The 26176-nt window shown below is 38.0% G+C and overlaps 1 protein-coding gene across 3 annotated transcripts; it reads right to left on the reverse strand.

Moving 5' to 3' along the window:
* Positions 1 to 2523: 2523 nt before the first annotated feature.
* SLC17A5 (solute carrier family 17 member 5) lies at positions 2524 to 25629 on the reverse strand. 3 transcript variants are annotated; one of them, XM_079299007.1, is made up of 11 exons: positions 25226 to 25629; positions 21996 to 22192; positions 20249 to 20482; positions 19677 to 19764; positions 16928 to 17014; positions 15607 to 15725; positions 14529 to 14687; positions 12199 to 12331; positions 10446 to 10593; positions 5749 to 5839; positions 2524 to 4211 (listed from the first exon to the last, which is right to left on the reverse strand). In XM_079299007.1, exons 1-11 carry the CDS (start codon positions 25284 to 25286, stop codon positions 4074 to 4076), a joined length of 1455 nt encoding a protein of 484 aa, XP_079155133.1. In that variant the 5' UTR covers positions 25287 to 25629; the 3' UTR covers positions 2524 to 4073. The 3 variants fall into 3 exon arrangements, with proteins under 3 accessions (XP_079155133.1, XP_079155135.1, XP_079155134.1); XM_079299009.1 differs by lacking the exon at positions 25226 to 25629 and adding an exon at positions 24775 to 25130; XM_079299008.1 differs by lacking the exon at positions 25226 to 25629 and adding an exon at positions 24296 to 24676.
* Between the last annotated feature and the right edge of the window lie 547 nt (positions 25630 to 26176).

A 26176-nucleotide genomic window follows, 5' to 3' on the forward strand; every position in this document is an offset into this window, starting at 1 on the left:
CACATGAGGTCCTCTTCATACCTTCAGGATTGCCTACTTTGCTGTTAGTGAATATGCTAGTGCTAGTGTGGTGATTTCTCCCCAAGAACACAGAAACAAAATGTGTTAATACCAAATCATTCATGTCACATTATATCATTTCCTTAGCTCCAAGGCAGACACATCTTTCTCAGGATAACAATTCAGGCCAGTGCCCTTGTATTAATGGAGACAGAATTTTTACTGATAGGGCTCAGAAAAGGACTTGGCCAGCCTACAACTGTTTGAGTGATCATTGCTTTGATTGATTTGATGTGATTTAATTGATCTTAAATCATGTAAATTAAAGAGTAGACATTCAGCTTTTTGAGATACAGGTGCACAGGAGAAATGGGAGAGTCTCTTAAAATGCTACTCAGTGCAACAGTTTACAAAACATAGTAGCAGTGTTTTAGTTGAGCTCAAAATGTGAAGGAGGAAGCTCAAAGATTAAAAACATGCCTTTTTTCTCTGAAGCTCTAGGTGATTTAACAGAAGATACTACCTTTCCATACAAATTCTCTTACTTATCTGTGGAATGTATAGGTTTCCTCAACAACAGTTTTTCTTCCTGACAAATGCTAAAAATATTGGAAAGCCTGTTAAAGTGTAGTTCATTTCTCATGGAACCAAACATTCCCACACAGCAGAAGAGGAGAAATTGACATAAGTAAATAAGTGATTGAGAGGAGAAGCTAGACAAAAGATACATCACAGGAGCAATTCAACTTCTGGGAAATTAACTATGACCCTTTCACACAGCAAATGCAGTTGTTACCAGTTACAGAGGAACATGTAGATGGGGAAGCACCATGCACAAGTGCCTATGTATTATGGTGAGTTATATAAACCTTCACTAGGTTAGCATTCAAAACACCTATGTAAGTTAAATCCTATTTTTGGATGTCAAATACTTCGGACATCTGCAAGGTGCTTGACTGATGCTTTGTACCCTTAGAACAAAGAAATAGCGATCTGAAAACCACACCCATTACTTTGTGGCATTTCACCTTTTGCAAAGCATGAGGAAGGCACTTTTTCAGGCTGTAAGAGACCATGATTCAGATCTCAGGCAATACCCATGTCACGTGCTGTGGGGTATTCTGAGAAGTTATTCCATCTCTGTTTCTAGTGTTGGTAGAAATTTGCACCAAATGTTAAAAAAAAAGGCAGAACTGTGTCAGAAGCAGACACTGAAGAGAAAGCGCTTAAAAATACCTGACAACACTAAGACATGTTCCCAAAGCAGTGGTTCAACTCCTGCCCTGAAACGGGTGAAATCTGTTTTTGAATGGACTTCCCTCATTCCAGGTGGACATGATAATTAGAGGGATCTTCATGGAACAGAGGGCACAACTTCTTACTCTAGTACTTCCTACCTGTTAAGGAAATGCAGCAAGAAATAACAGTTATGGGATTGTTTCAGGAAAACAGTCACCACAAAGAAACTGGCCAATTTCTGTTAAGATCCTGTGATTCACACAGGTGAACTGAGACAAGAGGTACTCAAACTCCTTGTTACCTGTGCAAAAACAGAATAAGAGAGATGTCTTTGAACAGATAAAACTGGCTGAGAACCATGCAATGAAATAAAAGTAATATGGTGATTAGCAGAAAATACTTTGACAGTCTTTTCTAACAGATTTTCCTTTTTGCAAACAAGATACAGAAAGATAAAACTTAAGGGTTTTTTGGGGGGACATTCTTGTTTGTTATATGTTAAAAGCCTCACTGAAACAAGACTCCCACCCTATATTTTGATACTTGCAAAAATGAAATCAGAAAAGCTGTATGTTAACTTCAGGGGAAATAATATCAAGATTTATACCATTTTTTCAGTCCTACTTTCCAAGCTGACTTAAAAATTACAGAGTATGCAAAATGAGTAATGGTGCCTTAGATGAAGGGAAAAGAAAATCTAGTATGCTGGTCTAAAAAATTTCTGAACTGCTCAACTGCTGATATGCCTAAAATTCAGTTTTAACTAAGTCCAGTTCAGCCTCATTTAACTGATACTGAGAATGTGTACATACACTTTTACTGCATCTACTCCATTAAGTAGAATTTTTAAAATTTTGATATCCAGCTGAACAGTTTTCAAGGAAAAAGACTAAAAGCACAGGAAGCTGGAGTTTCCAACTTCAGAACAGGTGGAATTGCAACCCTGTCCATATGTTGCCCTGATGACAATCTCTAGAAAAGGAAAGGCATAAATTAAATTAAATGATATACAATTTTTTTTTTCAAATTCCCCCCTCCTTTTCAACCAAAGATACTGAAAGAATATAAATTTATTTTTACAAAAAGTGAAATTACTACTTTTATACAATGTCAGGTGGAAGACAATACTTACCTGTAAAGCCAGACAAAAAACTTCTGAGGAAGATAATTTTCCAAGAAAACATTAACCATTCCTTAATCCAGTCACCAATCTTGTTGTTCAGCACACTTTAAAAATGGTGTTCTAACTTCAGGGAGACAATAATTTTCAACAACAGATGCACATGTAAATATTCAATCCATTTATTGTAGAAACACTGAAGACACAACATAGCTTTAACATACTCCCACTGAATAAGTACTAATTTAATCTGAACAACACATTGTTTATTGTGGAAATGTTGCAGACACAAACAGAAATTTAAACAGAGTTTAAATCCACTATCAGAGAACATGACACTTCAAGGAAGGCCAAAACAAAATGGCTCTTAAAGCTAAAAAGGAGAGGCAGATGCCATTTCCTAGAAATGAAGGAAGGTAGGCTCCACTGGAGCAGCTTTAGTACTGGGCTTTTCCTTTGGATTGATGGTAATTGAAAAACCCAGAGCCCAGTGAATTTTCCTTTTTACCTAATTGCTCCAATCCAGGAACCTTTGGCACAGGAATTTTCCTTTGCTTTGTGGCTCTAACATTATTCAGCCATTTGTTCTTAATAAGGCTACTGTTTTTATAACTTTTAATCCTACTCTGTGGCATTTAAGTGTATGTTGTGCAAAGAATGCTCTTGAGTGTCAAATTCTATCTTGATAGGAAAGTAACAGCACCAGCTAATTGCACTAGTTCTTTTATACTCTAGTTTTATCTGACTAACAAACAAGGCTGTTGGAGAATCGATTTTCCTCATTATTTGCTACACTGGCCTTATTCTATTTCATTTACATTGACAGGCTGACAAACATCTACATGCAAGAGGAAAGAATTCCACTGCATTGAACAAAAAATTAATTCCCAAACTGAAAGTTATTTTAAGGTAATCATGCAGATATTCTATTTCTAGTTCACTCTTGTACACTGCCTAGATTTAAACCACGGAGCTGCACTGCTTCCTCTTTGCAGAGGGAAATAAAAAAGAGGCCTATTTGAAAAACCTGCACCACAGAGGATATGTGGTTTATTCTCTCAATTCCAATGGCACATTTACTTCTTTGTTGTTGTGTATTAGTTGTGAAGCTGTATTCATGAAACAGGGAATGTTTATATATTCAAAACTTGTGCATAAAATAGAAGTAAATCACATGCATTTTTTTAGCCATCATTAAAACAATGACAAAATAAAAGTACTATAAAAGATTATATGAAACTAGAGATCTTCTAAAAATTTTTAAACAGCAAAAAAAACCAACTATCAGTTTCAAAATGGAATTCAAAACACTTTCTTGGGTACAGTTCTTTGCATGTCATTCCTCCTTACAGTGCTAAATAATCACTTTACTTTTTTCTCTTATCAGCAAACATCTGCCTACAAACTAATCCAGAAAAGATTAATTAAAAACTGGAAAGTATTAGAGCCTAGCACACTGATTTAAAATGTCTCTGATCATATATTTGATATCAAGTCTTAGCATGACATTTCTGTAGTTAATCCAAGTAGTTTCTTGTTAGGAAATAGCATACATAGTCTGTCAGATTATTTTCAGAACAAAAGATACAGAGATAATGTAGTTTAACTGAACAGCTCTGAAGACTCCTAGGCATCAGCAGAGAAGGCACTTTTCTGGTCACACAGCTCTAAGCACAACAGGACTCAGCACAGCTTTGGTATTTCAACATCTCCTTCAGTTCCTATGCAAGTGATATCCACTGACTGCCCAGTCCTGAACTTCTCCACTTGCAAATAATGCAAAGAAAATTGCTCCAAATAGATTAATAGAGGCAGCAATATAGAAAACCATCTGCCATTCTCCCACAGTATTCTGTCAAATGGGGGAAAAAAGAAGAAAAAAAAAGAAAAAAGAAAAAAGATGCAGTCAATTTGTAGCTTCACACTCAAGAAAAAGTAATTTTAAAATCAATGCTACATGCCTTGCCTATTTAAATGTAAATAAATGCCATTCAGCATGACTTCACAGCAACATAAAAGCATTATAAAGGATGAAATCATCAGTACAGTCAATTTCAGTTTTACAACACAGCTTACACAGACAGACAGACTTATCAGAACTGCATTGCCCTATCTAGACCAGTTTGTCACCCAAGACGCAGAACCATTGATACAAATGCATTGATACAAATACTATAAGGGAAACACTACCTTAGATCCAAGAGCTGAAGTGCCCTGCACTGTGCAGTAGCTATTCCTAATGACTACTATGTGAACATTCCAGATTCATAAGCTTTTTGGTCCAAACAAGGTAGATACCTTAACTCAGATTTTAAGACTAATCCTCTAAACTCTGGTATTTAAGAAAAAGGCCTTAATAAATGTGTAGTAAAGAACTGTGGTTTCTTTGCTTTTTGCCTTTTTTTTTTTTTTTAATAAAGAAATAGTATCTGTAGATGTCTTAAAGGTTTGGGATTTTTTTTTTTAAAGTTCCAGATGCTGCTGTAACAAACCTGTAAATGATCTTACTACAAAAACAGAATACCTGAAGAGTGCATTACTATGGAGGAGAAAAAACTAAACTGAACAAAAATACCCTAAAACAACCCACTTGTTAAGGTATCTGGAAGAACTTGCTTTATTGGAATCACATATTAATGAATATTTTCTGATTGTTTTTTATTAGAGCTTGATCCCCATATGGGCCATTCACTTAAGATCTGGACTCGAAGATCTTTGTGGATCTCTTCCAATTCAGAACAGTCTGTGATTCTGTGGTTTTTAAAAAAATCCTTAGAATGACCTCCAACTCCAAAAAATTCAAATGTATCACTAAGCTTACTCCTCCCATCTCCATTTCTTGAAAGATTTTAAAATAATTCATATGTTCACTGGAAAAATAGCAATCAAGAATTCCTCAAAAGCCCCAGTGCTTCCCTGTTTCTATCCTAATCTACATCACCTTGTTAGTCAAATCTAATAGTAGCATCTAGTTTCTCACTTATCTGACAAATGCTGACATTTAGAACTCAACACCTCACCCGAGGTGTTAATTAAAAAAAAAACCAAGCAAGAACTTGTTCTAATTTAATAAAACAATACCACAAATGTCTCATCTAGTTGGCATTTTTTCCAGAGTTCTACTGTGATAAAAATATATTAATTTTATTCCTAGAGAATATAAGGGATGAGTCAGTAAAATTTTCAAGTCTTTGATTTTACCCTTATTTTCCTGATCAGAATCAGGACAATAAAAGCTAGGAATTAGGAATTAAGTAATTCACAACAATGGAACACCATTGAACAAAGTAACCCGTGTTTCATTTAAGGACTGAAGACTTGAGAAGAAGGAATTTCCATTCAACTGAGATAAAAATATAACAACTGAAAAAAGCAATAAACAGACTCACATTATGAGTGAGATTTTTGGCAATAACTGGCCCCACCATTCCTGGAATAGTAGCAAAAGAATTTGTGATCCCAAGGAGAATTCCAGCATACCTGCAAAAGAAGTTGTTAATACTGCTTATTAACTTGTAAGGCTTATCAATCATGGAACAATTTTGCCTAACCTGATTACATAGGCCTCATCTTGATCACACAAGAGAAATTAAAACACAAATATTCCAGTGAGAATGACTTGCTTTTCTTCTAATAACACTCACTGACAGCTTGGCACATACATTTTAAGGGACAGAGTTTAGTAGTGGACCTGGGAGTGTTAGGTTAATGGCTGGGTGCAATGATCTTAGAGATCATTTTCTACTTAAATGATTCTATATGTCTATATTTTTCAGAGGCTAGTTATGGAATTTAACTTAAATTGCCTATGGCTTTGCTCAAGATCCATAATCCAAACCCACATCCCCTTTGCTACACCACAACCAAACTGTCTGGAATGGATCCACTGGAGCAATCAAAGATGCACTGCATCTTGAAGCAGAAAGACAACGAGTATGACAAAGTGCTGTCTGCCAACAGTAAGAGTTGGTTCAGGTTTCATTGCTAAAAATTTGTCTCCCAAGAAGGCAATATCAGCAGTGTGCCTGGATATCCCCACTTACATTACAAAGAATATATTCCAAAGATAGGAGTTCAGAGTGCTGTGGCAGTCCTTCCCTTCAGCTTTCTGTGGGTCAAGGCCAATGGGAAATGGGTCTGACTAAACCAGTTCTGCTGGTTGCTGTTCCTGCAGCTCCATTCAGAGGCCTCCTGTTCCATGAACATGCTGCTCTCTCACTCACAATTGTATGTGAATGCACCAGAGGCCATAAAAACTTGCTGGGAAAAGCTGGTAACTTGCTTAATATCTGAGTCTCAGCACCTCATCTCTAAGTAATTCAAGATCTCTCTCAACATGCATGTTGCAATACCGAAAGTTTGAAACTGTACCACAAGTACGGACTTGTGTGAGAGACTGAAGAGAAATAAGAGCTGGATGCTCCACAGAAGTTTGACTTCCTAACCACCAGGGCACAGATCCCTGTGTTTTAGATTTTCAAGGTGGATTTGTTGGCTGAAGAATCATATAAAATACTAATAGATGCAGTTTACCACAGGAGAAAGGAATCATATCCCAGTGACCATTTTAGGCTGTTCAGAGTAAAATTATGTCCTCACCAATACTAACATAACAGAAACATATTTAATCTCTAAAGAGAAATGCATAACCTTGAAATCCTATTTACCAAAACAGAAGAATTCAACCATACAGCATTGTTCCAAAAGATTGCAATATTCATTCCAGTGGTATTAGAAAAACATGTGTTCTTTTCCTGAGTAAGGGAAACAATCATCTAGCCTACTAGTTGATTTTTTAAATTTAAACTCTACGCTACACATCACTTTAAAGCACTGCAATGCTTTAGTTAAAACCTTTTTATTTTTTTATAAACCTAGCATGCAGTCTTCCTATCTTGGAAAGTGGTTTAGAATTAATAGGATTTTATGAAGCTAAATGTCAAAGTGTAAAAGTTTCCCTTAGGAAAATAAGCACATAAAGCAAAACCCTGTTTAAAGCCTTTAAGTAGAACCAAATGCACTCTAAATGTCTTCAGTATGTTTAAGCACTACAATACTGCTAACAGACACTTTTAAAATTAAACATGGTTTAATAGTTTCTCTGGTCAACAAAGATCTATGGCAATCAATTGCTGGCTAAATGCCTCTGTTTATGCCCAGTGTTTCTGACATAGGTTGCATTCCTGATAGTGCTCACTGTTTGATGCAGATAACCGATGACACTCCCTTAGCACAGTGGAAACTCCCATACGAAAAGGAAAAGCAAAAAGTGACGTGTCTGTAGAGCAAAACCAATAGTAGGCTGTTGGTCAGGTACTTATGGCATAGTGGGAATAACCAAATACAAATTAACTTGTAAAGCAGTCAAGTAGTAAAATCATGAGTAAAAAAAAACAGCTATGTGAAGCATTTAGTGTACAACAGAGCCACACAAATTTACAAGGGATCATGGTAACACCAATATTAAAATTTGTAATAATATAAAGATACTAATGTCAATTTAACAACTAAAATATAATACATATTCCCCAAAAGAACAATATTGTCCCTCTTGTCCCTAACCCTTCCCCAATTCAACTCACCAATGGCATAATAAATACACATAAGCAATGAAAACCACACAGCAAATACTGTTGTTAATTAAACACCAGTATTTTCATTCACTTTTTTCTTGTGAATATAATAATTATTTCTTTGATATAATGCAAGTTTTAGTAACCAAAAGGGACCATTTGCTATTCTTGGCAGCATACTTTAACCACAACTTTAAATGGGCATTTGTGCATTTTGAAACTGCTTTGAATCACTTGTTTTTTCTAATGTCTTTCAGTAAATTATGGAAAATAAATATTGAGCTCTAAGTAGACTCTTTACCAAGGTTTCCTTCACAATTTTACGCAGACCCTGTTTTTAGATTTCTACAATTGTATCAAGCATTTCCTTGAAATTATGGATATCTGCCTTGATCATTTTATTCAACAAAGTTCAGACAAGTTGCAAAAAATTAGGTATGGGAGAGGGGGAAAGACAGTCTTCTTTTTCTTCTCAGATGTTTTTTGCATTTGTGTATCTATGAAGAAATTGTGTATGTATGCATTGTGTATCTATGAAGAAATTTCTTAACATGACCTTTGTTACAAGGACACATCTTTTCCCTTCTGTCTCCATTTGAACAGATTTACCCTGAAGTAAAGCATGCATGTGCTGAATAGAAATTCACTGATTTCAATAAAACAGCACTCATCCTGACCACATCACCACCAAGGAAAGTCTTCCTTCCTATGCAGCCACTCACCTCTAGAGGCAATGCTGGGCCAAAATTCCTGAGCTATCAGAAAGACACTTACCCCTCTTGCACTCAGTGTGCTCCTTTCTGCCTGTCTGAGAGGGAAGAAGAGCTAGAGGAACTTGTCTGGTGTAAATGCAAAGGGGAAAAGCTTTATCAAGGGCAGGAAGAACAGAGTGGGATTTGCTCAGAGGGGTCAGCAGCAGTTTGTGAGATAACCACCTCTGCTTGCTGACAGACATCAGCACTGTGTCATGTTATTTTCTTCTTGTGGCTTTTTTTCAACACCTGAAATACTCTGAATACTGTTAAAACTAAATTCACTCTTCAAATAAACATATTTGAAATGCAAAATGAAGTATCTAAAATTAGAAGACACATACAACATCCTAGTTTGGAAAACCTCATCCACTGCCTACATACAGAAGTTCCTTGTGTGTGTAAGTCACACTGCAGTTGCATGATTTCCTTTTTCCTGTCACAGCTCTCTTGCATTCCATGGACAGGTTAAATTGTATTCACATAACAAGCACCATTTAATACATATTTTGGAAACTAACTGTTGTAGTTCTGCAAAACTAAGCTTGAAACAGAAGTTATATAATGGTCCCATAATACCCCACATGCACAGCTTTAAGTACATCTTCAAAATTTGTAGTTACATGTAATTTAAAATAAAGTGCACTAACAGAAGCTATTTTTCTTACTTTCATATTCAATTCAGCATTACAAGCTGTTTATAGCTGACCACTGATAACTCTTCTCTTACTACCGAACCTCACTTGCCAAGATTAACTGGATTCCCACAATTTCATATCCATTTGTTAAGTCAAGAATTGTCCATGATTAGGGAAGTGACTGCCATTGTTTTAATTGCCAAAGCCTGCATACCATCTTCACTTGGGACCCAAGATCTCCCATAAGTTGTATCAATGATCAGAATTTTTAATAGATACTATTTCTGCAAAATATTTTTTCCTCTACACTTAAAGTCTTTTACTTTTATACATTAATACTGAAACACACCTTTCTTTGGACATAAAGTGATTTTACCCTGTTCACATCTAATACCACAATACCACAAATAGGTAAATGAATGACAAAGCAAAGTACATGACCAGTCCACTTTTAGAAGAATGTACATACATCTGTGCTCTGAGAAACTGACAGATCTGCCCAATTTGTAACACTCTGGAGAAATTACAGCCTGAAGTCTCAACTTTCCACTCTTGAAAATTATTCATTTAAGAGCAATTGTACATACCTGATGTCACCTACTGACAAATCAGGTCAATTACTTGTAACAAGATTTAGATTCCAGAGTACAGAGTGTTTCTCAAATGCAAATAATGTGCCTGTATCACAGTGCTTAAATAAGGTAATGTTCATGCCAGAGGTTGATAGCTCCAGTGGAAAAGTTAAAAACAGTGAAACACTTAACTGTATTGTACAGTTCAAAAAACACTATGTCCTATTAAGAACATGAATCAAATGTGACAAAAATTTATCAAGTCTATAATTACAATCTGTAACTACAGGAATTATATAAGTTACTAATGCAGGATTTAAATTGGAATGATTCTAAATTATTGTTTATGTCCTATACTCTACCAAACTTGCACTTTCTGGAAATATAGTGCTTAATATTGTAAACTCAAGTAGTTGTCAGTGTTCACACTTCAGGTCTGCACAGCAGATGCTGCACAGCTATATTTCCAAGGCACCCCAGCAACACATAAAGAAAAAAAAAGGGGTCATAAACATTTCACATGCACTAACAACAGTTTCAGCAATACTTACGAAGGTGCTATGTCCAGATGGTTGATGCTGTAGCCTGATGTACAAAATCCTCCTAGTGTTGTCGATATGGTCACGAATGCAACAGCCAGAGCGTAGTTGCAGCCTATGAATCCGGCTGCCACTAAGAAGACGGCAGGTCCGATCATCCCTTGGGACAGACACCTCGGGATCAATGCACGTTCAACACGAGCCGCCCGAGGCGCCACGCTGCGCGCTCCGTGCGCTCCCAGCGCCCCCTGGCGCACGGCGCCGGCACCGCACCGCGCCCGCACACCGGCAGCGGGAACGCGCCGCGGGGCAAGGGAGCGCACAGACCGCCTAGCTCCAACCCCTGCCACCGGCAGGGACACCTTCCACTCCATCAGACTGGTCAGACCCCATCCAACCTGGCCTTAACCGCTGCCAGGGATGGGGCAGCCACACCTTCTCTGGGCAACCTGTTCCAGTGCCTTACCACCCTCTCACTAAGGAATTTCTTCCTATTATCTAATTCAAATCTACTTTCTTTCACTTTGAAGCCGTTCCCCTTCGTCCTATCACAACATGTCCTTGTAAAAAGGAAGTGCAGATGGGTTGCAAAACTGTTGTCTCAGGAAGCAGCAACTAAATCAGAAATATCCCATTCCAGTGGCAAAAAACAAACTAGATAAAAAAAATAACAAAAATCAACAGGCTCTGAAAATTACCTCAAATTAATTTTATTTACTGCTGTAAATAAACTGAAGCTACATGCACACTGTGAGCCCTGGGTGAATCCAAGACAGCTGTACAGATGCTGCATCAGGCACTGTGAACAGCTTATCAGCCATCATGAGCTCATGCACACTGCTTCCTATCTGCAGTTAGCTTTGGTAGCCATTTCCCAGTACCAGAGCCCATCACGACCTCTGCAACAGCTTTTGTTGATGAAGCCAACCTAAGTCCTGCTTTTCCTAAGACAGCAACATTTTTTTCCTGAGTTATACATACAAGGGTGTGAGGCCTGCAGCCCTGCAGTAAACTGGATCACCAAAGTAACATAGGCTTAAGACAAACAAAATGCTGAGAATTTATTACAAGAGCTGCTTTAAAGAAAGTAATTGAATCAGATGAATTGAGAAGGTAGCAAGGATCACCATACAATAACTGGGCTGTAACTTCTGTGAATCCTGTGCCTAATCTGTCTTTTTTTTTTTTTTCCCCTTCAATTTCTTCTTCTTGTCCCCCCTCCATTCAGCAATTAACTTCTCTTTCCTAAATACAGCCTTCTACTCGTGTTCATCAAAAACCTGACCTGGCTGATCTGTTGATGATTTCAGGTCATCTCTCCTCCTAGTCAGTCAAGACCATTTTGGATTCTCTTTGGTCTTTCTACTGTGGCAGCAATTGCAAATTTTACAAGTGTACTCCTACTCAGTTACTTTAGTTTTAGATAAACAAAACACTGAACAACAGAAGAGGCTCATGCTGAACAATAATCCTGTCACTTTGATAAACCCTTTTTGATAACAATGCTTCATTCACCCTTTTATGGTGACTTTTCACAACCATTTATGATTTGTAGTCCAATTATCTTGACCTAAAAAAAGCTTTTGACAATCTTTTATTGTTCTCTTATCCAGTAGGCCTAGTAATGTACAAATAAAGTTGCTTATCTCAAGCCACGCACAATGCTGCCTCATCTCACAGCAGAATGCCAGATTACTCCCCCAAGCCCTTAAATTTTCCCAAATTGATATTATTAAATGTTCCAAGAGAAGATACTTGTACCTACCTATTAGGGTAAAACATTTGCGAACACAAACAGTAGAGAAGTTCTGTTTTTCCCGTAAATAATCAGCAATTTGGCCAGACAGAATTATACATAACCAGCAGCCAAAATAAGGCAGGGCAGACAAAAATCCATTCTGTTAGGAGGTTAAAAGAAGACAGTTAAAAGAATAAAATAACAAATCAATCATTACTTAATCCATAACTACCAATGCAGTCAGACAAAAAACTCAAAAGATTTAGATCAGCAACTAACTTCAGGAAAAAAAACTGTAACTGAAGGTATCCTGTGGACATTAACCTGACTGTGGAATTTTCAGGATACCAATATCAAGTGAATTGCTAAGTGGAAGCTGTAAATATTATTCAGAATTACAAAAACTATACAGAATCTCTGAGGTTTGTACTATTGTTACATTACATTATTCCTTATGCATCTGCTGAGACATCTGGTGCTGGCTATAAACAGAGACAAAATCTTTTCAAAGGACTTTTCATCACATCTAGGTTGGATATCCCACGACCCCAAAGCAGAGGGATTCAGGATCTAGCATTACTTATACTGAAGTCACCATTCTCATTACTTTAAACATATGCTGTTTAGAGACTTCTGCCTGATTCTACATGATCTTCTGATGAAGGGAAACTAAACTGCCTACATTTACAGCCTTTCAAAAAAAATATGGATAGATACTGGAAACAGCTATAATTTGACCTTATCTGTGATTAAAATTAGTATTTGAATAGAAATAGTATGACCTTTATACACTAGTATGAAATGCGGAATTGTCAAGAAGTAAAAGACTCCCTAGGAATTTTAATTTTAAATGAAATAAGAAATACATCCCCACCTAAAGTCCATTCTATCAGTACTTAAGCATGCTGCCTGTTGGATTTCAGTGCTCAGTTTTTAAAAACAATAAGTAAAGTTTTGAAGAATAGAGACAGTATCAGTAATTAAAAAACCTTTTTGAAGCACTATTCAAATATACAGCATTATTTTAAACTAATTTCTCTATTTTAGAAAGGAAACAGAACAGCAACAGCTGTATAATATTTTCAATGGTAATGCAATTTCCATCTAAATGTGTGCCAACAAAGTTGGTCCAACACTATTACATAAGCTCTTTTTTTCATCTTCAAAATGGTCAGTACCAAAAAGAAAAAAACATAACCCAGAGACAAAGGAAACCACTTCACAGCAGAGCCTGTTACTATTTAATGCAATGGTGTTTTACAAAACATGCAACTGAGAGCTGTGGTAAAGAATGACTTTCACAGATGTTGACCCCTCTTCAGGGAATACCTGAAGAGGCCATAACAAGGACCACAAGCAGCAATTTAAGTTAGTTTTTTCCAGCTACTTTGCAGCTTGCCCTAACACAACCACCTATTCTAATGCTAAGGTTTCCCATCTTGTCCTGCCAAGACTGCTAGCATCACCTCTTTCTTGCATGGCAGTCGTCTTCAGATTGCTCTAAACTAGTTTTGTTTGCTAAACCAAGAATAGACTATGCTAAACTTATTGCAATTTCTCAGCACCTTTTTATGTTAACTACACCAGTTTCTTCAGGTAAGCTATGCCATCACCAAAACTGTTTCATTTAAGACAGACCAGTACAGTCAAGTAATTGGTTTAAATAAGAATATTACACTTTTCCCACCCCCTAATTTTTCCCTGATAAATAATTTAGTTTTATAAAATTTTCTTGAAAAGCACTATATCTGGACCTTAAGACTACAGTTTTGTTTCATCCAGTTACCCTAGTAAGAAAAGGTATTTTACCTCTGCTGCTCATTGAGGAAAGAAATTGACAATTTGGAAAGTGATATAATCAGAATGAAGGTTATCTCTGGTTCCTTTCTCCCCAAAACCCTATCCTTAAAATACTTTCAAAAATGCCACTTGTCCAATGTTTTTTTTAGTTTTATTTTTAACTGAAAATGTTCTTCCTTATGAGTTAACAAAGATGTAGATACTATTTCAGAGGTCATAGAATTTATAATCATAGACTGAAATAATCATAGAAGCCATATAACAGGAAAAGTATTTTTATAGTTACTGTTTTAAAGCAGACCAGTTAAAGATGGATACCATGCATCTTCAAACAGAAAATTTAACGTGAAAGCTAGCACTAAAGTAAATGTCAAATAATCCAATAAAGTGGAAATTATAAGGCAGGAAACATTTCTAATGCATCTGCTTAACTGTGCAGGGCTATTTTCCAGCTATACATTTACATTCCAAGGTTCTTAAACGTTCTCTATTCTGAACAGCAGGTGATTTAGTTTCTTTAATTCAGAAGAAAATGACTGTATTTGTATATATCTCACCTCCTGTGCATCAAATCGTAGGATTTCCTTCATGTATGTGGGCAAGAGTGTAAGAAGTGTATAGAAAGTCCAATTGTAAGAGAAGTGTGCCACAACAATAGCCCAGAGTGGAAGGGACCCCAGCATAGGTCTCCAGGGAACAGATTTCTGTGTAGAAAGCTGGCAAGCAGAGAAAGAGAAGAGAAAAATAAGTAAATCAGGATGTTGATATGAATATTTACTAAATACAGTGGTTTTGATGCTAACCAAATCTATGCCCATTATCCATTCTGAAAGGCAAAAAACCAAGTCTCAGTTGATAGATGCAAGTCATCAGCAATTCATAAATTACTGTCTTCAGTTCTCAATGAAGGTATACTAAAGAATGTCACTGCTCTGATGTTTACTATTCCAAAGTAAACCAATTACTATATTTTGTAACTCAAAAAGAATGCCTTCCCTTGTTGAAATTTGATGTCTTCTGTTTTTACAATAAATAATTAAATATTTAGTCACCCTTCAGGTGTTGATTTAGCTGAATCTTTCCTGCTCAACCCTAGATGCTAATTTTGGTATCTCAGCCAGCTTCAGTTTGTAAATACATAGGAATGAAGTCACAGGAATGAATCTTACGCAGAAACTGGGAACTGGATCATTAGTATTTTTTTTGCAAATAGTAATCTGTTTCTTACTCTAGATGACACACTGAGAACGAGAAATGTTGTATTGCAAATGTTAAAGACATTATACAGGTCTGCATCTAGTACAAAATGACAGCTGAGCTTCTTTTTTAATACAAAGCTTTTTAAATAAAGTACTTCAACAGCATCTGTAACAAAAGGCATTATTATAAATGCTTTGTTTGATTATTGATTATTTTTCAGTTTACAACTGCACTATTTAAAAATATTTTTTGTTTGAAAAATCCTGTCTCCACCTCAGGTTAAGAATGTTATTCTAAACATAAACATGTTTACATAAACATATAACAACGCATAACAAAATATGTAACAAATGATAAACAAAGCTTGACATTAACAACCATGTTCATGGTTTACATTCAGACTTAAGTAGGTTGGTCTCTACCAAAGTGTTGTACCTGATCTTTTAGAGAAGACAGTATATATTCCCTTTCAGCATGTGAAATGCTCCTATGAGTTTCTGGTGTATCACTAACAAAAAACATCCAGAAGAACCACCATAATACGCCAAGTGCACCTATAGTTGTGAAAAGATAGGTGAAGAGATAGAAATTTAAAAAAAGCAATTTTATCAAGTAATATTATCAGATGATATAGTCAGAAGTGTTTTCGATACTCTACTACAATGTTAATGAACATTATTTTTCTATCTACTTACAAATACTTGCTGCTCAAAGTGGCTTAACAATGCATATTTATCTATAATAAAAAATTAAGATGACTAAGCAGATTTTGTTTTTTCCCCTCTCTTTTCTCTACTTGAAGTTCTTCATACAGCAAGAAAGCTGTGTGCTCATACATAATCGTATTTTTCGTATCAGTCATGTGGAAAAAACACAAAAGTATATGGCTCACCCTCAGGAAATAAAAAGTTCACATTAAGTTTAATCACAAAAAATACTCTGTGCACATAAACAGCTTACCACTACATGCATCTTAATTCATGTACTATTCCTCCTTTTCTTTCTTAAGCCAACGCTAGAATTGTCATTTGACAAAAGGTAACTTTTCAATAATCAGTCCAAATTAATTGTACTTTATGTAACTGTAACATTGTAATTTATTTCATTTTGTTCAGTTCTTGGTTTGAATCTTTGTGATTAGTAAAAAATCTGAGATGTTCTTTTACAGGAAAATCTAACTCTTGACTTATATTCTGGTTCCTCCTTTTCCATGCAGAATATGAAATGGCTGTAAACAGACCTGTAAAAAGTATTTGCTAAGATACACTGTTAAAAAATATTTTCTGTTTCAGCTTCATCAGAATATGTCACATAAACATGCTATGCATTCCTTCAGGGTCCCTGTGACTGCTAGAGATTTTCCACAGTTTACATTTTAAGCAGCAGGAACTTTTCACACGTTCTTTCAAAGTTGAGGTTTATTCCTGGGATTAAAGTTATTAACTCAATTTCACACTTCAGATAAGAAATTTCAGCCTGTTGTTTTCAAGTGGTGGGAGAGTTAAGAGCATTTGACTTGTACCAGCTTTTGTCCAACTCAGAGACAGCTTTGCTCTCTGGAAGAAGGCTTATTTAGCCATTCACTGGAATCTACTTAGCTTTAAATATCTCTAATTACCTAGAAAGAATAAAATAGCAACCCAACATGTCAAACACGTTTTTAAAGCTTAAAGTAAGTTTTATAAGATATGCTTTTCAAAAGGAATTTGGATTGCACTTTTAATAATTAAGAAAAATCAAAACAAAACAAACTCACCAAATATGTAGAACACATAAATCCAGTTCATATAGTAACAAATTAAACCAGATAGTGGCAGAGACACAACAGTTCCCAGCTGTGCACCTACCAGAAGAAAGCAAAACAAAGTGGAAAAATAATTAGGTATCATATGGACCCCTTAAGTATAAGTGGCATTTCAGAGTTATTTTATTTTTCTGCAATAAATCATTAATAAATATTGTCACTGCCACTAGAGGGTTGTGCTTTGCTTTGAAGAAACACAGGCACAATGAGCAGCCTTGGCAGCTTCAAGCAAATAGAGCCATAAAGCCCTAAGAAGCCAAAATTAGAAGGAAGGAGCAATAAAAGATCAGCATTCTTCACACATTTGTCTCCAACAGTGATGGCTCTAACACATCTAAACCAATGCAAATTAGTCAACTGGTATTGCTGCAGAACAAGAGAGCTGAACACAGTATAATTAAGGCCTTGGGAGTATAATGTGACAATATAATCAGTTTGCATTTTCTTATCTCCTTCTAGCTCCACAAAACCCGGAATGCTAGAAACATGAAGCAGAAGTCATGCATATATAACCAGTAGGTTCAATTCCATGGTTCCTGAATGTGACAGGGTCTAGCATCAAGGGGGAAGGGAAAGATGAACATATTCCAGGTCAGAATAAAGCCAAAAGCAAGAAAGAACTATTCCTATGCTTAAAATTCAACATACATTTTGCAAAGAATAAGGGTGGCAGGTATTTCCCTTTTGAAATCTAAACCAGAAACCCATATTATTTACATACTTTACACTCTACTGGTGATAAACAGTAAGTTATGTCTTTTAATGTTAGCTGCATGATTACTTCTCCAAACTTAATCTCAACTCAAAAAATATTATGTTCTGGCTGCCTAGACTCCATCTTCATGGAAACAATTTTTATTTGAGGCAGAAAGTTCCAACGATGAACAACAAAACCACAGACATCATGCAAAATATAAATCAAAAAAACAACTACTTATCACCTCAACCACATGTTCTCTCGGAAAATCAACATGATCACGATTAAATTAACTACAGACACATGACTGCCAACGTGGAAGGACAGGAAGGAAAACAGCCCGCAAAGATTACACAAGATATCTTATCCACCCATGACTGCTAACAATGGGCTGTTCAAGGTCACAGACTCTTCTCACTAGTACATTAGCATATATTTACACAAAATACAAAAGGACTGTTTAAAAGCTTCCAATTGCTAAATGCAGTAGAAGGCAATCCCAACTCTGCTCTGCTTAACTTGTGTGTTTGGTCTCACATGAAGACTTCTTTTAAAGTATATTTAATTAAATATCCAGGCAGAAACAGATTTTTTAAAAAGAGAAAGAAAAAAAGCTTTTTGATGCATTAGATGAGTTGAAGTAGCTCTTTGAAGGGTCACTTAAACGAATGATGAGACATTTAGTTCAGAGCAAAGTGATGAAGCTTCATCCCTCTGGGAAAAATGAGTCACTAGATTATCTTAGCTCCTTAAGAAACTGTAGCTGAAGTTTACATGGTATAGACCTGTCTTTTTCATAAACCACAGGTCAAATAAAAAAGATTTATTACTAATAAGAGTGAGCAAAGCAAACCATTACTTCAGTAACTGAGTACAAAATTTGTCATCCTCAAAGAAATAACATCAATTTTGACCAGCAAATTTAGAAAAACCTGTGTTTTTCACCTGCCCCTCAAATGCTGCACTGAGCAATGTGACTGACTAATAAACCCCTAAAATGCATGAAAGCTCAGTGGAGGAGGGCAAGAGCAATATATCCATCAAACTTGGGGAATAATACTGGGTGTGACCGACCACAGTTGCTGCAAAGAAGCTGACTTTATCTCAACACAAAGGGCACCAGAGGGAGGCTTTGGTTTAGATAACCATCTGTGTCAGTGGAATGGATCAGATGGTGGTGTAAATGTTTCTTCTCATTTAGTTCATTAAAAGTATGACTGTCTCACTGACTTAGCCAGACCAACACAAGGGGAGTGAATGCCTGGGTCAGTCGAACACAAAGTACAGAAGTTAAACAACAACAGAATTTCTGAGAGAACAACTTGGCTTGATTTGCAGTCGACCCAAACTGAAGTGCATTGCAATTGCTACCTTTTGCTAAGTGTCAACTTACATTTGCTAAGTGCTAACTTACAGAATGAACTGAAAGCACAGTACAAATATATCACCCTGCTAAATAAAAAATCCTTTGTAACAAGTACCTTCAAAGAAGCAAATCTGGTATCAAACATTACACCTTCCAAACAGCATATCTAGGACAATCTGGTCAGACAGTATTTGACTCCTACTAGGAGCTCTTGCAGCAATACCTGAGGCCTTGGGTGTTTTCTTCCCTAAGGTCCTCCAAGAACACTTAGAAAACCCTCCAAAAGTCAACCAAACCGCTCTATCCTGTGACTGCCCCCAGCTTTTTTGTTCTTAATGCTAAATATTTTCTATTTACAGTACCTTCTATTAATCAGCTTCACAGTAATTATTTGCACCACTTTATACCAAAGTTAGACTCAAGTTTTTACTTATTTGTAGATCAATACCTTTTGTCAGGTTATAAAAACCCTGAATAAATGAAGAAAACTAATGGAAAGTAAGATTTACTTTAATGTTTCACTTTCTGGATTAAATGCTGATTAAAATTTACAATATAAATCCCTTTGATTTAAGTCAATCCTCCCCATTACTGCAGTAAAAATTCATAATCCCATTACCAGCGTGGGAATTTCTCACCTGCATATGAAATACTAAGGAGCTTGCTGCGTTCCAGTGGAGGAGCCCAAGAAGACCACATTGAATGCATTGCTGGGAAGGTAACACCCTAGAAAATATCATGTCATTCTGTTGAAATGCAAGAATTTTAGAACTCACTTCAACTTTACATGTTTCAAAGCATGTTACATTAAAAAGTAGTAGTACAATCTATTAGTTTGTTGTCTAGCAAGAAACCACTTACAAAAATTGTGCAAGGCATGGGAATAAGAAGGCAGAAATAGCTTCTCCTGCTTTTGACTCTGTATATACTGGAAAAGCAGCAACAATACAAACAACACTGTTCTGAGGCCCTAGTTTCTGAAAAATTAGAACAGTTTTGTCTCAAGTATCCTTACATTTCTTGTTTGAAAAGCTTAGGCTAAAATATAGTGAAAATGCATCAATTATTCTAAAAACCATAAAACTAAATCACTCAAATGAAACAATCCATACATTATTCCAGCATAACAACCCCCCAAGAGTCTAATCACTAAAACTGTAAACAAATTATTCAGACAAATTTTCAAATTACACAGAGAAATCAAGATTACCTCTCCCAGTCCTTCCAAGGCTCTGACAGCTATAAGGTAGCCAACTCCCAAATTTGCAGCTAAGGGAGTAAGCAAAGTGAATACAGAGGTACCAAAGATGCCAAACCCCAGCAACAGTTTGCCTCCAATCTTGCTTGCAAGATATCCTCCTGGAATCTGAGTAATGATATAGCCATAGAAAAAAGAACCAAGGATCCATCCCTGAGTATCAGCATCCCAAGAATACTTTTGTCCCTGAGAAAAAAAAAAACAAAACAAAACAAAAAAAAAACAACAAAAAACCAAAATGCAGTAAGTTAAAGACAGCAGTTTCTCTGACCATATTTTTTATTACATTGATCTGCTATTTAGTCCTTTATAGATAAATTTCAATTTTTTTGTGACCTACTCTCTGGAGTCTCTCTCCACTACACCCATCTGTACTGCAATCAAAGTTGTGTTAAAAATCTAATTCAGGTAGTTTACATCTGTTTGGACATATCTAACCCAAGTATGTAAATCATCACTACATGAAGTACAAGTGCTCTGGCAGTTACTCCTTTTTGAATTCTAAGCAGCTTGGCTTAGGTGACAGGTACTGACTATGTAAATATGCCTGAGTAAAAATCCCACTTCTGAATCAGAGTGGACATTCTATCATGCATGCCCTATAAAATGGCTTTACCTGCAGAAAATTTATGGACAAAAAAGTCTCCCAAAAACAACCCCCCTCCACCCCCCAAAAAAAACCCAAAACCAACACCCCAAAACCAAATAAGGAGATGCAGGTGCTTAAATTTAACATAAAGAAAGAGAGCAGTCAAGGACAGGGCTCACAAGGGTAGGTAGAATAATAGGAGAAGCACAACAGAGGGAAGACAAGTTTAGTGGACAATGCAATAAAAGTGAAGATGATTGAGACAGGAATCTGCAGCTATAAAGGAAGCCAGCAAGAAGGCAGGAACTGTTGCCCAATAAAATGATTCTGAAATTTGGGATCGCTTCCAAAAGACCAATTTTTCTGCATCTAAATGAGCTGCATACATTTCAAAGAAATGATGAGACAATCTTCCCATAAAGTTCACCATTGTAATTTGCTTGTGATAAATAATAAATGACATCTAAACAATCAATGAAAAAATTGCTTGAAATGAAAAAAAGGAAGATGGTAAGAGTGCTCAGGAATAATTTCAATTACAAGACAAGATCTATGCAAGTCCAAATTCACGAAGTTGGGGGTTCCTTTAGAAATTTTTTTTCCATATCTGGCAGTTAAGAAATGTGATTTTAAGAATTACTGGAAGTCAGAGATAAAGGATATAAAGACAAAAAACATGATCTGGGAAAGAGACTGAAGAAGTGAAGAGAAATATTACATGTTAATTTGTAATGAAATTTTATGGCATTGTAATTGTACAAAGAACAGGCAAATTGGACAGTGATGGGAGCTCTGACGCAGATGTAACACTAACAATTGGTAAGTAGCATATAAAACAGTGAGTCATGGTAGATCTACGTGATCAGATTAGCCAATTTCTAAGGAATAACAGAAAAGAGGTACGTAAAAAATCTGACCCTGAGCACAGCGCTTCTCAATTAGCCAGTCATTTAAGGCTAACACTTCCCAGAATAGCTTTAAAAGAACCACTGGAAAGGCAATCCAGTAAAAACAGCCTGTTCTCTTGCCACCTAAATATGGTTCTATCTATCACAGAGTTCTAAAACCACTTTGACATGCCACGTTACAAGACAATGTCTGAGACCTCACCGTTGTGTTGCGAGGAGCATTTATGGAGGAAGAATGCTCTGGACACACATTGGAAGTGGCATTCTTTGCTAAGCTTGTGTTAGGTTCTACCATATCCACCAGAGCGACACTGAGGTTCACACGCAATGCATACAGGAGGAAGAACCCAAAACAGGCCAGGAGTGCGAGATTGTAGCGAGCTGAGCAGCATGCAGGGACTGAAACGACAGCAAATGAAAAATGTTTAACAGACCCAACAGAGTAACAACAACTCATAAGCAGGGTTTATTCAATAGGGGTAGTGTCTGAGGCTGGCTGAAAAAAATTTTAAAACCCCACTTTCCTACTGATGTGCAAAGCAAACGCAATCCTCATTTAGACAACAGGCAGCTATCCATGCTACAGTGATGACTGCAGAGGATGGGTAATGTGTGGTCTGTGGAAATGGATTTAGAAAATAGTTTCAAAAGTCCTCTCCAAAATACTGTAATATTTATTCAAGACAGAATGTCACACTTAAAAAAAACCCCAAAACAATTAGTGGGAAGCCAGTAATATACACAAAAATGGTTACAAGAAACACAAATACTCCTAAAGTAGTGCTAAAGAATGGTCATTGCTACTTCAGGCTATTTTCTAGGACAAATTTTTCTTCTATAAGTTTGCTTACAAGAGAATATACGTTTGCTGACAGCTGCCAAAACTACCAGAAAGTTGAATGGCAAACACTGTGCTGGCACTGTGAAACAGGCTCACAGCTGCCCAGTACACCCTCTTGGCAGTCACAAGACAAAGGAAGCAAGTCCTAAGATTCAGCATAAAATCAGTGTCGTGACATTAAGTCAACTCTGTCAGCTGTTTATACACAGAGAGCAGACTATGGACTGTGACACAGTTATTGATTTCCTGCAGTAGTACACAGCAGCATGTAGCAGAAAGCATTCATCAGTGCCAGGAGATCCAGATCAGAGCTGAGCAGTAATAGTTTCAATCTCTACAGCTACTCTTTATGAACTGGGAATGTCTGAAACTACTGAGCAGGATTGTCAAATTGTTGGGGAACTATTTGAACAAGCTAGAGAATTTTCAAACAGAGCGTAGAGTTTCCCCTGTTGTGAGGGAGCAACTTTACTAATGGCAAGTTTTATAACCTGGATGTCTGAAATTCTGGGAAGGCTGGAGATCAGCAGATATTACATCAGTTTACATCAGTCAGTGATCTCATCTTTCACTACTCAGAGTTCAAATGATGAATAGAACAAGTACATCTACGAACAGGACTGACCAGAGCTTCATCTACTACTGCAGTTACATCACTTGACTGCATTTTCTGATTTTCAGTAAGAAACAAAGGACATGCCCTGTGGACAAGCTGATGAGATACCTTCCCCCTCCCAGAAACTTCCCTGAAACAAGAAATGAGCCTATATGATTTTATTTTTTTCAGGGGAACATCGACAAAGTTGTTAAAGTGACACAGAGATGCTCTACTTGCTATGTTCATTTAATAAATCAATAAAAATTAATTTCATTATTCATTAAATAACAAATACTAAACAAGGCCATTGTACAAATATGCCAAATCCTTTCCAGACCTGTGGTAATTATAAGTTTTGTCTCAGAAGCATTTGAAAAAGCCATCCTGGGTTTTTAAATGACATGAGGGAGAGCAGCCAAGATTTTATTGCTTACACTAAAAACAACATGCACAGAGAACAGGAAGTACTTACTATACAAAAACTAGTCAAGCAACTTTGTTGTTCCTTAAAAAGCAATTTGCTTTAAGTAGAAAATGTAAAGTCATGTAATTTATAAAAATTAATATAATTACAGGTAAAGCTACTTAACTGTTTCACTTCTTGTAGTTGCTGGGGTTAGACAATAATAACAGAAAGCTGAATAACACACTGATGATGTAACCTTTCCTTGGAAATGCAGATTAACTGGAATACCCATTATTCTTCCTATGTAAAACCTACAGGTATACAAGTTGCATGGAGAGCAAGCTCCACAAAACATATGTGCAACAACTTAAGGTCATTAGTGTCAGATTTTTTTCCCCCAACTGTAAACACTTAATTAAAAAAGCTAACAAACATGTAGAATTGAAGTCTGAAGCAAATAGCAACTAAATTATTTGTTCCCTGTCATTCCATCATGTGTATGTGAAATACCTAAGAATATTAGATCAGGTTAACAGCAGAGAAGACTCAAGAAGATTACAGGTGTGCTTCAGGAGTGTGCTATAATCAGAGACACATTCACCCCCTAAAATTTAAAGCAGCTAACCAAAGTTTAAAGCATTGGGGTCAAAGTCTTACCTTGACTAGCAGTCTTTGGTCCTACATCTATATCTAATTCTGATTTCAGGGGCATGTTTTAAAGCCCCGTTGCTATAATCTAACAAGATTCTTAAACTGCAGTTAAAAAATAGGTCTGTGCTGAAAGTTGCACGGCAGTTTAAAGGAAGTTGCTCGTCTGCAATAGTTTTCCTTGTGGGTGAGGTGAGCCACCTCCAGCTGGAGCCTGATGCATTGTGCAAACTTAAGAACGTATTGCTTTAGGAAGTCTTGAACTCAAATTTCTCTCCTTCTGGCACTTTTAAAGTCATTTTGTTTCCAGCCCCTCTTGAGGCAGTTGCACATTCGCTAAGTAGGTTAGAACATTTTTGCATGGCATGCTAAAGAAACTAAAAATCTTGCTCTACTCTTGATAGGTTGCACATTCTATGAATCAAAACAGCACAAACATGCGGGCTCTGTTGATAAGCTCTGGCAATATATCGAGCCTCCTCTCCTACCTTCGTGCATCCTTTCACCTTCCGTCCTCTCCATACTCGCAATAAGCAAATTAGTCCTACTCAAATTCTGCCTTCATTTGAAATTTTGACACAGTCTCGGTGGACCCCGGTAGTTTTTAATATTTGGACCGGTATCTGGGCTGGAGCCGAGCGAGGGCTGGTGTCTGACAGAGCTGCACTCCTGACCCCGCCACCGACAGAGCCGAGACCGTGTCAGGACTCGGGGCCGTGCCCGATCCAGCACCGCGGCGTCCCCGGCACCCAACGCCGCTAACGGCGCGGGCGGGCGGCGCAGCCCCCGGGCCCGTCACCGCTTTTCCCTCATTGCTTTTCCCGTCACCGCTGCCCCGCCACCCCGGCACCGACCCCCGGGCCCCACAGCGGCGCTCGCGGCCCGCGCCTCCATGGCAACGCGACGCCGCCACACAGGGGCGGCTGCCGCTCGTCTCACCCGTGTCGGGCTGGGGCTCCTTCAGCAGTGGGGTGCGATCCTCTCCCTCCTCGGGCTCCATCTCGCCGCTGTCACCCGGACCGCGCAGCGCGCTCAGCGCCAGACCGCCCGGTGCCACCGCCGCGGCCGGCAGCGTGATCCGACCCGGCCCGGCTGGGCTCAGCTAGGCTTCAGACTCCCCCGCCGCCGCTCCCCGCTCCCCGCCAGCTCGGCTCTGCCCCGCCGGGCCGGGCAGCTGCGGCCGCAGCCCCCGGCGATCATGTGACGGGAGGGGCGGGCGGAAACGGCTTCAGCGCCACGCCTCAGACGGGTCACCCTCGGCCGCCATCTTTAGTGCGGGCGGCCGCTCCCTCATTCGCTCCGTCCCTCCCGCCCGGTGGCTGACGAGGCCGCACGAACGCGCCCGCGGGCGGGCGCAGGGTGTCGCTGTGCGCGATGTCCCGAATGCTGAGGGAAAAGTTCATCTTAGTAACGACAGATCTGTGCAGGCTGATTCGCCACAAGCGGCTGCTCCTTAGTGAAGGCGAGGGACGGGCGCTGCGTCCCTCTGTAGCCATTGAAATGATGTTTAATGATAAATTGCGGTATCTGCAGCAGTCTTTTTGCTCTGTGTGTGTGTGCAGTGCGCGGTTCCTGGAGTGAGGTTTTAAAATCATGGAATGCGGAGGTGTTGGAATGGACCTTACAGATCATCTAGTCCCAACCTCCCCTGCCATGTGCAAGGACACCTCCGACTAAACCAGGTTACTCAAGGCCTTACCCAGCCTGGCTTTGAACACTGCCAGGGCTGGGGCGTCCACGACCCCCCTGGATAACCTGTCCCGGTGTCTCACTACCCTCACAGAAGATAATTTCTTCCTACTATATAACCTAAATTTCCCCTCTCTCCATGTATACCCATTGCTCCTTGTCCTGTTACTGCAGTTCCTGGCAGAGTCCCTCTCTGGCTGT

The sequence above is a fragment of the Erithacus rubecula genome (assembly GCF_903797595.1).
Source record: "Erithacus rubecula genome assembly, chromosome: 2".
Lineage (NCBI taxonomy): Eukaryota > Metazoa > Chordata > Aves > Passeriformes > Muscicapidae > Erithacus > Erithacus rubecula.

Bases quoted from the DNA above. Each gene is read 5' to 3' on its own strand.
- SLC17A5 (XM_079299007.1), bottom strand. From the start codon at position 25,286: ATGGAGCCCGAGGAGGGAGAGGATCGCACCCCACTGCTGAAGGAGCCC. The intron at 19,765-20,248 runs GTAATCTTGATT...GATATTTTCTAG, and splicing joins CCTTGGAAGGACTGGGAGAG to GGTGTTACCTTCCCAGCAAT. The intron at 14,688-15,606 runs GTACAACACTTT...TCTGCTTGCCAG, and splicing joins TGTCTTCTCTAAAAGATCAG to CTTTCTACACAGAAATCTGT.